At 42.4% G+C, this 14,669-nt stretch overlaps 1 protein-coding gene across 1 annotated transcript in view; it reads left to right on the top strand.

Annotated features, from left to right (window-relative positions):
- The window catches only part of Depdc1b (DEP domain containing 1B), a 64,836-nt gene extending 54,415 nt beyond the window's left edge, over positions 1-10,421 (top strand). Inside the window, exons 8-11 of the mRNA XM_057789814.1 lie at positions 3,704-3,870; positions 5,720-5,896; positions 7,630-7,815; positions 9,489-10,421. Coding sequence (XP_057645797.1) covers positions 3,704-3,870; positions 5,720-5,896; positions 7,630-7,815; positions 9,489-9,650 — 692 coding nt within the window. The 3' untranslated portion in view covers positions 9,651-10,421. The remainder of the gene's footprint in view (positions 1-3,703; positions 3,871-5,719; positions 5,897-7,629; positions 7,816-9,488) is intronic.
- Positions 10,422-14,669: the final 4,248 nt, after the last annotated feature.

The raw sequence follows: 14,669 nt of genomic DNA, 5'->3' as shown, positions 1-14,669 counted from the left end.
AAACCAGGAGCCACGGAGAGGGCCGTCCTCTCTGCAGGACCCCGCCAAGGGCTCCTCCCACCTCTTCCCTTTACTTTGGCATGCGGTTCCTGTGTTAGAAAAGGACTAAGTAAGCCTTCTGCCAACGGATCCTGATGGAAGGAAAAGCCCTTAGCAGTGTGTGTGGCCTGTGGGTGCTGTTACAGTTGTGAGTGTTGATGCTGAGATGCTCCAGCTTTGTCTGTTTCCAGCAACTTCCAAAGTCTGTGTTTTCGTCAAACGCCACTGAGACCTTTAATTAACCCCATTCCCCCTTTGGCCCATGAGTCACTTTAGAATTTTCTAATGGTGTTTCCTCCCTCACAGATGCAGCCGGTAGTTATCATTTGTCAACATTTCCTCTTAGAACTACCGGAATTATACCTGTTTCATTCAGACTCTGGCTGTTCAGCTGCCATCTTGCTCCAAGACAATGTCAGATTAGCAAATGGCATCATGAAAGCCTTGCCGTTTCATTTTTGTTTTCCAAGGCAAAGAAGTATTTCTTTAGATTGAATTTATAGTTATTGAAAGGTAAACAGAAACAATAAAAAGTAAGACACAAGAAATATATTCTGGGAAATAAAAATAAATTAAAAAAGGAATACACCATTAAAATACAAGGAAAAGAGCCTGGAATAGCATGTGCTTATTATGTATCTTAGAAAATGCTTGAAGCTAGGTGCTGTAGTTAATTTTGAGTGTGAAATTGGTGGGCTTTAGAATCCCTGTTGGAGGGGCTGTAGAGATGGCTCAGTGGTTAAGAGCACTGACTGCTCTTCCAGAGGTCCTGGGTTTGATTCCAGGTACCCACATGCCACTGATCCGATGTCCTTTTGGCTCCCGTTGGCACCAGGCACACATGTGGTACACAGACATACACACAGGCAAAGCACCCATACACATAAAATAGTAAACTAGAATGGAGTCACCATGGAAACAGCCCGCTCTCTCTGAGAGTGTGGGTTAGGCTAATTGAGCTGGGAAGACCCCTCTTAACTGTGCACAATGTCATTCTAGCCCGACTGAATATGAAGGAAAAAGGGGACCGAGAGCTGGTGTTCATAACTCTCTGTTTCCCTACTGAGCACACAGCATGACCGACCACCCAAATCCCTGCCGCTGTCGCCGCTCCCCCTCGGGGACAATACCCTTGAACTGGAGGCCAGAAGTTCTTCCTTAAGTTGCCCCTTTCCAATTATTTTGCTACAGCAACGGATAAAGTAATGAGCACATTGGAATATATTCAGAACTCTTAAGCATAAGACAATTAATACAATAAAAAGGGCACAAACTTTTAAAAAGATATTTTGTAAAGGAGAGATGATTCCCTAAGGACACACAATAAGAAAATATATCTCATTTGTTGTTCGGAACACATGGGTTAAAGCTGTAGTGAGGTACTGGTGCATAAGTGTGAGGAAACCTAAAATGAGTTTAGTTGATCATGCCACATCTTGGTATTTAAAATTTTTAATCTACATTTCTGAATGTGTGTGGGTATGCATGTGTATGTATGTACATGTCATGATACAGTTGCAGAAGTCAGAAGACAACTTGTGAGAGTCAGTTTTCACTTTCTACTCTGTAGGTCCCACAGTTCAAACTCAGGTCATTGGACTTGGTGGCAGTGCCTTCCTTCACCTGCTGAGCCGTCCTGCTGACCTAGAGCTGCTCCTCTTCTTCCTCTCCCCCTCCCCCTCCCCCTCCCCCGCCCCCTCCTCCTCCTCCTCCTCTTCTTCATAAAACATCAAAAACTATTTTCGTACAGCTTTCTGGTGTTGTTATCTGTTGCCACTTGACTATGCAGTAGTGTCCCAGAGCCTTCTCGTCGTGTCTGCCTCTCGGCGCACACTGGTCAGTGCTACCCCGTCACCTCATTTCCTCCCAGTTCTGTGTGATCAACTCTTTAGATTCCATATGTAATTGAGCTCATGAGGCACTTGACTTTTTATTCCTGGCTTATGTTATGTAACACAATCTCATTTAAGAACTGGGAAGCTGAAGCGGGAGGAATGCTGTGGGTTTGAGGTCAGCCTGTCTTCTAGAACTTTCATAATATCTTACACTGAAGTTTTTATCCATTTTGGGTTGTATTTGGTGAGACTGTAAGGACTAGGGATCTAGTTTTACTCGTCTGTATGGGGGTAGTCTTCAACACGGTTGGGATGGCTGCCCTATGTGTGTCCTTAGCACCTCCCTTGAAACTCGGTTGTAAGAGCGTGGGTTTATTCTGTTCCTTTTGTTTATACTGTTTAGCTTTGTGTGTGTCTCTGTGTAGCTGGTGGGAATTGGATCTCCTGAGGCTGGAGCTGTGAGCGGCCTGACGTGAGTGCTGGGATTTGTGCAGGTGTCCTCTAGAAGAGCCGTCTGTGCTCCCAACCACCCTCCACCCCTGTGTCATATTTGGAAGTCAGGTGGTGTGATGTCTGCAGCTGTGTGCAGTCAAACACAGCTGTGTGGGATAGCGAGCGGAGAGCGTGCGCATGCTTTTCTCAGTCCAGGTCTTAGAGAAAGCGTTCAGCTTTCCCCCATCAGTATGATGGAAATCATGTTTCTCTCAGTTTCTCTGTCTCTATTTCTCTCTCAAACAAAAGTACCTTTTTACCTCTCCCTCCCTTCCTCTGTGTTTGTGTAAGAGAATGTGCACGTATGTTGGGACACGTGTACCATCTTTTGGGCATTGGCTGTTCCCCTCTCCCTCATTTCTGAGCAGCCTGTCTGCCTGTCCATGCTTTCTCCTCCCAGCTAACCAGCCTGTGATCTTCCGGGCAGTCTCCTCTCTGCCTTCCACCTTGCCGTAGGCGTGCTTACAAAAGTGCAACAGCATTGGGCTTATTACAGTGATTCTAGGGGTCACATTCAGGCCATCAGGTTTGTCTGGTCAGCATTTTTATCTGCTGAACTACTTCTCTGGTCCCAGCTATTTATTACTGTAAATGTTTTTTTTATTGTATTTAGTTATGGTCCTTTGTATTTTTGTTGGTTGTTTTCTTTTTGAAGATGAATTTTAAAAAATTTAAATTTATTTATTTTTATTTTGTGTGCATTGGTGTTTTCTCCTGCTTATGTATCTTGCATGAGCGTGTCAGATCCCCTGGAAAGGGAACTACAAACAGTTGTGAACTGCCATGCGGGTCTTGGAAATTGAACCCTGGTCCTCTGAAAGAGCAGCCAGTGCTCCCAACCTCTGAACCATCTTCCCAGCCCCTCGTTATGGTCCTTCTACACTTAATTTGTTCAGGATTTTTATCTTGGAAGGATGTTGAGTTTATTAAATGCCTTTTCTGAAACTGTCAAGATGACCATGATTGTCCTTCTGTTAATATGACATTTTATGTATTATATTCTCAATCACTGTAGGTTTTAGAGTTGGGCTTTGGTGCTAGTAGGGACTGCTTCTAGTTTAGTGGGAAAGAGAGCTATGAACTTGTTCCGTCTGTCTATGTGGTTGTAGCTGGGAGGGAAAATGGCCATGTTTGTCTCCCTCTCGTGCCTGCTGGATGGCTTCACGGTTTTCGTTTTCTGTGCTGACTTGTGAGTCACAGTGCATGCGTATTGTGCACCTTACCAGGTGTAGCTGAATATGTGAGAACATTTTGTATAATTTTAACTAAGAATGTGAGGAAAGAGTCCCAGTCAAGTGGGTTGGGTACTAAAAGGCGAAACTTCTTCTTTGAATCAGGTTTGCTGCAGAAAGAGAAGATGGCAATCGAAGCTTTTCAGATTTGTTGTCTCCTTCTGCCTCCTGAAAACAGGAGAAAGCTGCAGCTGCTGATGAGGATGATGGCAAGGATCTGCTTAAACAAAGAGATGCCGCCACTGTGTGATGGCTTTGGCACCCGCACGCTGGTAGGTGGACTGTTACCATCTACTGTGACCCCTGTTTTCAGTCTGAAAGGCTGAGTCCCTGTTCTGAGCAGTCAGTTGAGAGCGGGAGGGAGGCTTGCTTGAGAGCGCAGCCCTCTGTCCACCCAGACTTTCTTTGCTTTCAGCCTAAGGACCTTGAAGAACATGGTGTAAAGTGAAGAGAGGGGAGTAGGGAACAGGCACTCCCTCCAGAAACAGCTGCTGTGTCCTTGCTTACATTGTATAAATTGTTACCTGCCGTCAACACGAAGACAACGAAAGTGGGCGGGCAGCATAGGAAACCCATTCTCTTGTTCCAGCACAGGGAACACTGAGGAGTCCTTGTTATTGTAACAAGCGAGAGAGACAGCACCGGCAATGGTAGAAGCAGCTGAAGTAGTGGATTCAAGCAGGCAGGCGCAGAGTACCTAGCTGTGCTAGACAATATGGGAGGAGAGGGAGATTTTTTTTTAATTGGCAATTTCATGCATTTATGGATTCATGTGCTCTTCTGATATATAGACTCACTGTAGAAATATTTAATTAAAACTAGTTAATATGTCCATCACTTTATTTATTTATTCATTTATTTGTTTACCACTTTTCCAGCAGTGTTGACACATTCCATGTATTGTTATTGTAGCTATGGCTGGGGTGCCATGGATAGATTCCTAGAACTTCCTCCTAATTGGAACTTCATACGCTTTAGCTGGCATCTCCTCTCCATACTTCTTCCTGCCGCTGCCTTCTCTCAGTTTTCCTCAAGAAGAGTCTTGTAGGGAGGATGTTACTTTAATACCATGTGTGTCCTTCTCGTGCTCTTGAAGCCGCCACTCACTTCCTGGGGATTGCCCAGTGCATCAGGTGAACATGCACTGCCCACTAGGGTGACTCTTGATCCTTTCTTGGGTAAAAGGAACCTTTTTGAAAAGTCAAAGAAAAGAAAACTTGTACCTCTTTCCTTTAACAGCTCTCTCTCTCTCTCTCTCTCTCTCTCTCTCTCTCTCTATATATATATATATATATATATATATACTTATATATATAAGTATAAAATTTTAAACATGATTTCAAAGCATTCTTAAATCTATTGAAATTTATTGTTTCAAAGCAGAAATTTCTGCCTTCTTATATATGCAAATATGAAGATAACGTGATAGTGTTGATGAAAGCTAGTCTTAATACTACTTAATAAACAGCAGCACGTGGCTTTATGTTTGTAGGTTTTGATGTGAGATGGTTGCAGTAAAATTAGAGGGAAAGGGAAAGAGGTTACTTCAGAGCATAGAGTGGAAGGAAGAGATAATATGAATTCCATGGAAGCTGTATTGTTCATATTAGTTATATATTTGTATTTCTGGTTACCATAAAAGGAGTCTTATCACTTGATACACAAAGATAATTCTTAAGTGTGTATCTCAAATTGCAGAGAAACTAAGTTAGCCAGGAAAAGATGACATTTGGGGAACACAAAGTGGAACCGGGGTATTGCTTGGTGAAACGGCTATGAGTACTTTGAACTGTAAAGTGATAAATTCATGTAATTTTCAGAATATATGTGCATAGGTATATGTATGGATACATACAAATATATAATCATACAAAACCTTGTATAAAATAGAGTTTCAACAATTCCTTAGACAAGCTTCTCCCTGCTAAGTCTCTTAAGCGGAGATTGCTATTTGAGTTGGCATGTGTGACTGGGTGCCTGCTGGAATGTGCACCTTGCCCCTTGTCCCTTCTCCCCAACTCTTCACATTTCTCTTTTGCAGACTGACTGGCACTCAGTTTAGAGGTGGCAACAAGGCCACACATTTCTGCTGATTTCACCCTCTCCTGCTTTTCGTTTTAGATGGTTCAGACATTTTCTCGGTGCATCTTGTGTTCTAAGGACGAAGTAGACTTAGATGAGTTGCTAGCTGCTCGATTGGTGACATTTCTGATGGACAATTACCAGGAAATTCTGAAAGTTCCTTTGGCCCTGCAGACCTCCATAGAGGAGCGCGTGGCTCATCTGCGAAGAGTTCAGGTAAAGACGAGACATTGTCAGTCCTATAAGATTGACAGCTGGAAGCCAAGTAGGTCTGCCAGTCTCCTCCCGACATCTGTCATAAGGATCAAGTGAGTTGATGCCAGCAAAGTGCTTACACTGAACTTGGCATGTACTGAACACTACAGGAGTCTGCTGTAACCATGGGTAACCGTGGGATGTGTGTTTGGTTAATTGTATCAATCACTGCTATATGGGTCAACCTAATACATTGAACAAGCTTGGAAATACAGATTACACATATAGAAAATTAGCAGAGTTACACTAAAATGTCTGTAATATATATTTTCTTATCTTTTTCTATTTCTCCCTTCCTCCTTTCTCCATTCTTTTCTTCATCTCACTTATTTTTAGTAACTTAATTTTTCTTACTTAATAATACAATGGAACATTATCTCCTATCTTCAAATATTCTTGATTGGCACTAGTACCAAAAGCATACTCTGCAGGTAGATAGTGCTTGAGTTAATGGTGTGTCCTTTTCTTTGCTCTGCCTTCTTAGTAGGCAAATGAAATAATATTACTGTGCTTTATCCCTTTTTTCCTTTTCTGTAAAATTGGAATGATACTTAATATTTTGTTTGGTTAGAATATATAGAAAGTGTTTATAGTAATGTTCTAATGTCTATCACATAGAAAATTGCTGTTGAGGCCATTGTTGTTACTGGTATGTGATTGCTATTGTTATGTATACAATATTCTGTCTGTGTGTATGCCTGCAGGCCAGAAGAGGGCACCAGATGCCATACAGATGGTTGTGAGCCACCATGTGGTTGCTGGGAATTGAACTCAGGACCTTTAGAAGAGCAGGCAATGCTCTTAACCTCTGAGCCATCTCTCCAGCCCCCCAAATTTCTTTTTAGTTTGATTGTTTCAATTTAATTTATGTCAATGGCATAAGAAAATAAGTGTTCATTTCCCCTTTGCCTCTGCTTTGAACATAATCTCCATGTATATGTGTGTGTAATGCATATATGTATGTATATGTATATTATATATGTATACACACACATGCCCTTGCCATTTGCACTGGTAAAACACATAATCTTACTAGTATTTTAGTTTAACATTTTTTTTCAATCCTGATATTTTTATGGCTTCGACTTTGAAGAGTAAAGATGAAAAACTTCCTCAGTCTTCACAAGGGAGGGTTAGAGCAGCCATTGTCGCTCCAGGTACTTGCCGGGTTTTTGTGCTCACATACAGAGCAGGTAGATCACAGTAGCTTAGCTGGTGAGTCCTGTGGTTTGAGGATCAAGGGTGGGCTATGCTGATAATCTGCCCGCAGATGAGCTTGGTCTTGTAAAGACGGAATTGCGCTATGGCTGAATAAAGTCAGTGATGGCTGTACATGGCTCCTGAAGATCAAGCTGAGCTCTCCAGGCTTTTCTAGAAAGTGTTCCACCACCCACTCACTGGCCCCTGATTTCTATTTAAATTTCAGATCTTATTGAAGGGCACATATAGGGGTTCTTTGTTGTATATTGGGTTTTTTGTTTGTTTTTTTGTTTTAGAATGAATCTCAAATTCAGAAAAATAAAGCAATTTAGTATTTTAAACTTAAGACTGTGGCTTTAAATGTTATTCTTTTGAAAGCATGAATATACCCTTCTTTTCAGTATGCCCCCCCCAAGCAAACTGAAGAAAATATCTCACTCCTACCAGGAGACAAGCTGGTTTTAATTTAATCTGATTTTTTTGCTTTGCCTCAGATAAAATACCCAGGAGCTGATATGGATATCACGTTGTCTGCGCCTTCTTTTTGCCGTCAAATCAGTCCAGAGGAATTTGAATACCAAAGGGCATACGGCTCTCAGGAGCCTCTGGCAGCCTTGTTGGAAGAAGTCATAGCAGATGCCAAACTCTCCAATAAGGAGAAGAAGAAGAAGCTGAAGCAGGTGATTAGGGTGCTCTTGAGGAGGCTTCTCCCTCTCCTCTGTTCTCGCTGCTTCTTCTTTTTCTCTCTTTTCATGAGCTTTATGTAAATCTTATCTAGGCATGTGAGTTTTTCATTAGGTTCTGTGTTGCAGAAATTTGGTTGACTGGTACACTGCAGTCATTTCTACAGTTCTATCATGTTTGACATCATTGAGTACTTCTCTCGTAGAGTTGAATTCTATAGTTGCCATTCGCTTTGCTACCTGACATGACAGGAATCAGCCAAACAATTACTTCATGGAAACTGACTATAAGGAAAATATTTAGTGTGTGTGTGTGTGTGTGTGTGTGTGTGTGTGTGCGTGCAGGTGCCTATACCGCAGCATGCATGTAAAGTCAAGACACCTGTTAAGAGTTAATTGTCTGGTGTACCTTGGTGTTCAGCCTCTGCAAAGGTGCTTCTACCCACTGAGCCACCTTGTAGGAACTGTTATTTTTAGATAGGCATTGTCAGCGTGGTTTCCTGTCTTAGACCCCACTAAGTATTCCAGCCAGCCAAACTAAGTTCCTCTTAAGTGGGGCAGCACAGCCGAGGTTCTTAGAGAAAAGTCTTCATCCAGAAAAGGCACACCGCTTCACGGCACCACATCACTTAGGTTTTGATGCTGTGGAGGAAGACAGATAGAAGCAACTTAAGGGGTGAGGAAGGTTTCATGGGCACCCAGTACCAGAGGGTATATTCACTGTGGCAGGTAAGGGATGATGGAACAATTTAGGGTGTGGCGTCAGGAGCATGCCTAAAGACTTTTCATGCCACCATGGGCCAGAGAGCTTCTGTGGAAAAGGGTAGGGTAATGTACCCGCAGGGACCTGCTTCCAGTGGTTCACTTCCTTCAGCCAGGCTCTGCCTCCCAGTTTTCAAGACCTCCCCAAGCCATGCCCCCTGTTGGGAACCACACGTTCGAAACATGGCACCAGGAGGACATTTGCCATCCCAACCTAACGTGAACTTTGACCATCCTCAAAGCCTGGTCTTCACTCGGGTGGATGGTATTTAGTTCTCGGTTTGTTTTTTTAGTTTTTTCAGACAGAGTCCTGCTCTGTCACCCAGGCCAGCCTCTACCTGGTCATCTTCTCCTCCCAACCTGTGGAGTGCTGGAATTGGAAGTGGGGCCTTGCCACTCTTGATTTTTGTTCTTCACTGCACAGCTGGGTTCCTGGACACAGCATACATAGGATTGTTCCCTGGACATCAGGGATCTGGGCCTCTTTCTCATGTTTCTTCTGCTAATGTTGGAGTGGCAAATATTGAAGGAAGAATACAATACATGCCCTTCCTTTAAATATTCCTTGGATAAATACCTCTGACATTCCTCTCTTCTCTGTGTTGGGTAGAAGCTGGCCAGGCTAAGCTGGAGAAGCAGAGAGATTTTGTGTAAATACAGGGCACTTCCCGTTCAGACTTATGGTTTTCACAGTGAGGTCTGGTTGGAGTGGACAGTGAGAGCATTTTGAGGGATTTGATTACAAGGACAATTTCATCTGCAGACTGGATCAAAGGTGAAGTGGAGCTGTGGGCACCAGCATCAAATAGTTTACCGAAAGTAAAGGAGAGCGGGAATCAAGAAGTCTTGCAATTGGACTGTCCAATTTCTTCTGTGTCTTTTTTGACTCATATTGGACTCCTGTTCAGTTTCAGAAATCGTACCCTGAAGTCTACCAGGAGCGATTTCCTACACCAGAGAGTGAAGCGCTCCTCTTCCCTGAAAAGCCCAAGCCCAAACCGCAGCTGTTTATGTGGGCGCTGAGGAAGCCTTTCCAGCCGTTTCAGAGGACGAGAAGTTTCCGGATGTGATGCGGCTACGGAGCTTTAAAGACCTCAGCGCTCGAGACAGTTTTCAGTCAGTCGAGGCTCAAGAATGCTAAGTTATAAACTACTGAAATAGGGGGTTTCAGAGAAGCCAGACCTGACCCTTACCATATTGAGCCGTTGTCAGTATTTTTATAAATCTCAATGCTGTCTTTAGAGATGTACAAATCAGTGAACGATTACAAGCCAAGTGTATAGTGGTGGTGCAACAGGCTTGGGATTGTTGCAGAGTCTAAAGGTAAAGTGTTCCCCCTCTTCTATTTGTTGTTTTCTATAGTGTGTAAAGTTCTTGTGTGTGCTTTCTCCTCCCTGACACGTCTGTGAAAACCAAGCCTAAGAATAATGTACATACTTGAATGAAAACCACACTGGGTGCTGTGACTGTGGTACATTGACTTCGTTGCCAACTGTGATCTCTGTGTACATCCCATTTTGTTGTTGTTGTTATTGTGCAAAATTCCCTACTGTCTTGCATTGTGTTGGCTGTGCCTTTCATTGCAGGTTTGTCAGTTGCTGTGAAATCTACTAACGCTGGCTCTTTGATGTCCCATATATCAGTCTGCAGATGTGTGGATGTGGAGTAGATTTGCGTCTGCCCACAGTCGTGTGATGTGAGTCTTAGCTAAAGACCGAAGGAAGGTTGAGCTGGATGAATTCTTTGGGTTCTCTTAGACCTGTAAATCTAAATTAAATCTGTGTTTGGTTTCATAAAAAAGTATAAATAGGTTTGGTAAAATGAAATTACTTCCTTTATGAATGTATTTTCTCAGCTTCATCCTTTTAAAAGTAAATGCAGTGTAAATAAATACTGAAGTTTTTTTAATATTGTGCCTAGTGTTTTTCTTTTTTTAATATTATGTCTAGTGTTTTTTTTTTTCTTTTTAGATAAGTTAGGGAGCCTCCTCAAATGCCTTTGTTAATATTTTCACATCACTTGGTGTATCATAAGTAAGTGAGGTTTATTTTGGCTTTTGTATTGGTTTCAAGAGAGCATGCCCCAATGGCTGTTTGTCTGACTGTCTCTGTCTTTCCCTCTTTCTTTCCTCCTCCTCCCTTCTCTCTCCTTTGTTTCTTCTGCAAAATAGTGGAGCACCTGCATTACTTCTGAGTGTACCCTGACCTGTTTCTGTGCTCTCGCCTTTGAGATCGGCCCCTGTTCTCCTGGGACAGAGTATCTTCCATGGTCTACAGAGATTTCGCCCATTTAAAAATGGAGAAGTGTCCATGTTGGCCCGAGTACTGTTCCAAATATTTAATGTGAAGGTGATTTTTAGACCCAGCGTTCTTAGACTTTGACATTTTGTTGAAGCAAAGTCTAGTTCTGCTTTCTGCTCAGTCTTGCCCCATGGTGGAGAACCCCTTTGTTGCTTTTGGAAGTGTGTGTGTGATTCCTTTCTGCCTTATGCTTACTTTTTGAAACATGTAAAATTCTTAGGGAAGCACTGTAAACCAAGAATACAAGCGATGCTTGGTAGCAACAATTTTCCTAAGTGCTTATACCAGTTAATACCTGCATCATCAGTGTGTTTCTTACACAGCATTTTTACCAAAGTTTGCCTTGTCGGGTTTGAATTATCAATGTGTAGGTAAATACTGGTGTCTGATAATGGTTTCACTTTGATTTTAATATATCTGTACATTTTCCCCATATAGTTTAGCCTTCACATTTCATAAAAATCTAACTATTCATATATATATATATATATGTATATATATATTAGATTGTTGAATCTATAATTTATTTGGTGATTATTGCTATATGTTTACAATTGTGCTGGTTTGCTTTTGTCAACATGATATAATCTAGATTTACCTGGGAAGAGGGAAGCTCAGTTGAAGATTTGTCACCAACAAATTGTCCTGTGGACATGTCTGGGGGGCATTTTCTTGACTGACGATTGATGTGGGAGGGTCTACTGTAGGTGCCCCCAGCAGGTGGTTGTGTGCTTGTGTGTGTGTGTGTGTGATGTGTCTGTGGTGTGTCTGTGTTGTGTCTGTGGCGTGTGAAATGTGTGTGGTATAGATCAGAGTACAGCTTACAGGAGTCGGTGCTATCTTTCCAGCATGTGGGTCTTGGGGATTGAAGAGCTCAGGTTGGGAGTAGCGCCTGTGCGTGCTAAGCCTTCTCTCTGGCCATTCCAGATGTTCAATGCTTCATGTAATCTTCCTTTGCATGTGGGGGTAGGCGAGGCTCGTCATGTGGGAACTGTTGCTTCTTGTCAATGTTAGGTCTCAAACCTGGGACATATGGCTGAGCTGCCTATTTAACATGTCAAAGTGTACCTGTCTGCCAGGTTCTCCCAGCATCCCTCAGTCCCTACCTGTTAGAGGGAATGGCTGGCCTACCCTGCCTCCTCCCCTGACCATCTCCAGCCTAGGGGCTGGGCTGTCCTTTCCTCAACTGCTTTTCCCTATATAATTCAGCCATTTTGGTTTCCCAGCCTTTTCTTTACTCTCCTGGCCTCTTGATCCTGCTCTCCCTTTTACACACATACGCACACACACACTCACACACGCACGCATGTATGGGAGAAAGGGGTCTCTAACCCATCTCTCTAGCCCCATGAATTTACTTTCTATTGCACTGGGGTATATTGTGGTATTTGATTTCTAATATGAGTTCACCATTGAATTAGGTGGAAAGTGGTGTAAATTCCAGCCATATCATAATGTATTATCCTAAATTTTTAATACATGACTAGATTCTGTTACTAATGTGTGGTGGTAGTGGTGATGGTGGTGGTGTGTGTGTGTTTGCTAGCCTTGAGTTTGAGGCCTCTTGCCTTCGTGTTACATTTTGTTATGTGAATATTTTACCTGTTTTATGCCTCATCCCAGTTAGGACCTCTAAAAGTAGAAGTAACACATGCTCCCTTATAAACACTGTCGTCCCCTTATGAACACTGGGGTCCCCTTACGAACACTGCGGTCCCCTTATGAACACTGCGGTCCCCTTACGAACACTGCGGTCCCCTTACGAACACTGCGGTCCCCTTATGAACACTGCAGTCCTCTTATGAACACTGCAATTCCCTTATGAACACTGCGGTCCCCTTATGAACACTGTTGTCTCCTTATGAACACTGTCGTCCCCTATGAACACTGCGGTCCCCTTACGAACACTGCGGTCCCCTTATGAACACTGTCGTCCCCTTATGAACACTGTGGTCCACTTATGAACACTGCAGTTCCCTTATGAACACTGCTGTCTCCTTATGAACATCGTAGCATCTCCCTTGGCTTTCCCTCTCCCTGATCAATTTTTTTTTTATTCTATTTGTTAATCTTATTTTCATTTTTGTTACTATGAAAAGGAATGGGCTTTGTTGTGTGACGTTTTCATACATGTGCTTCATTCTGCTTTGATCTTATTCCTGTCTCTCCCTCCCCTCATACTTAACGTTCCCTCGCTTACTGTCCCTTCTTCCCCCTAAATTATCCCCTGCTTTCATTACATTTATTTCAGTACCTTTTCTTGTCCCCTGACTCCTGTTTGGACTTTCCCACCCTTTCTACTTTAATGTTCACACACACACACACACACACACATACACACACACACGCACGCACAAACACACCTCTATTCTACATGCAAGAGAAAATGCACTTTTTAATTTTTCAGAATCTGCCCTTTTACTTAACATAATAGTCCCTAGTTTTGTCTGTTTTCCTTTGAATACTATAATTTCATTTTTTATTAGAGTGCAATAAGATTCCATTGTATATATCTACACTACATTTTCTTTATGCATTTATGTGTTGAAAGACGTCTTGGGCCGGTTCTGTACAGTACCTATTGTGAGTATAATAGCAGTAAAAATGGATGTACAAATATCTATGTAGTTTGCTGACTTAGAATTCTTTGGGGCCTGTATTGGGGTGCTATAGCTGAATCATCTAGCAGTTCTTTTCGCTTTCTTTGGGACCACCAACACCCATTTCCGCAGGGACAACCCGAGAAGCATCAGTTTACACCCCCATCTGCCGTGCTTACAAGTTTATATTTCGCCACATCTACCCCTCATTAGCATCGCGGTCATTGATTCTCCCAAATATTTACAGGCTATTTGTGGTGTTCCACCCCTTGAGAAGTGTGTATTCAGTTTATCCGGTTTTTGATTAGATGATTTGGGTTTTGGTATTTATTGCTCACAGTTTTTTTCCAGGTCGTAGACTTTGTTGCCTTGTTCATTTTTCTGTTGCTATGGTGGATCATCATGATCAAAACCAGCTGGGGAGTAAAGGGTTTATTTCCATACACCTCCTTATGGGCCATCATCAAAGGAAGTGAAGGCAGGAGTATTTGACTTTTGAAGAGCAAAGATACTGTGTGCAGTAGGTCACAGATACCTTCATTAGTTCAGCAGAATAAGTATTCATGGGCTTTTACATTGCAGGGTTTGCTAAACTCACGTTCTACCCTCCTGTTCAGGGAAAGAAAATGGGAATGACAGGATGCTAAGCCAATAAAATGCCACTTAGGTTGTTTAGTGCATATCTGTTTTGTTATATAAATGTCACTGTTTTCTAATGAATCTAAGCTTTTGTTTTAAATCCCCTTAATAATATTGCAGGTTCTACTTTGGAGATTGTTGGGCAAATTTTGTTTCAACTGATTTTCTGTTGCAAATTATGTTCTCCCAAAAGTGTTACCACCCGGTCATCTTTCCAAAACAAAAGTAACTCATGGTTTGGTTAGTTCTCTTCAGCTCGCAACACGTCTCTTGGTTCTTCTGCTCCAATAGGAAATGGACAGCATTTAGAGCTTTTTCTAGAGAATGGAAGGACAGCTTCTCCCTTCCTCCACCCATCACAAGCTACAGACTGCTGCCTGTCTCGTCTGCGGAGTTCATCTCCCAGTCACAACGAGGAAGTCTTCTGGAGTGGTATGTGCTAGTGCTCTATGTTTAGCAAAACAAATAAAGCTTTATTTAAAAAAAAAAAAAGAGGCCTAAAAATTGTTTTCATGGAAATAAGTAAACTGCAGTTGGCATCCCGAACTGT

Source organism: Chionomys nivalis, chromosome 15 (assembly GCF_950005125.1).
Source record: "Chionomys nivalis chromosome 15, mChiNiv1.1, whole genome shotgun sequence".
In the NCBI taxonomy this organism is placed as follows: Eukaryota; Metazoa; Chordata; class Mammalia; order Rodentia; family Cricetidae; genus Chionomys; species Chionomys nivalis.
This window is presented reverse-complemented; position numbering and strand designations above follow the sequence as displayed.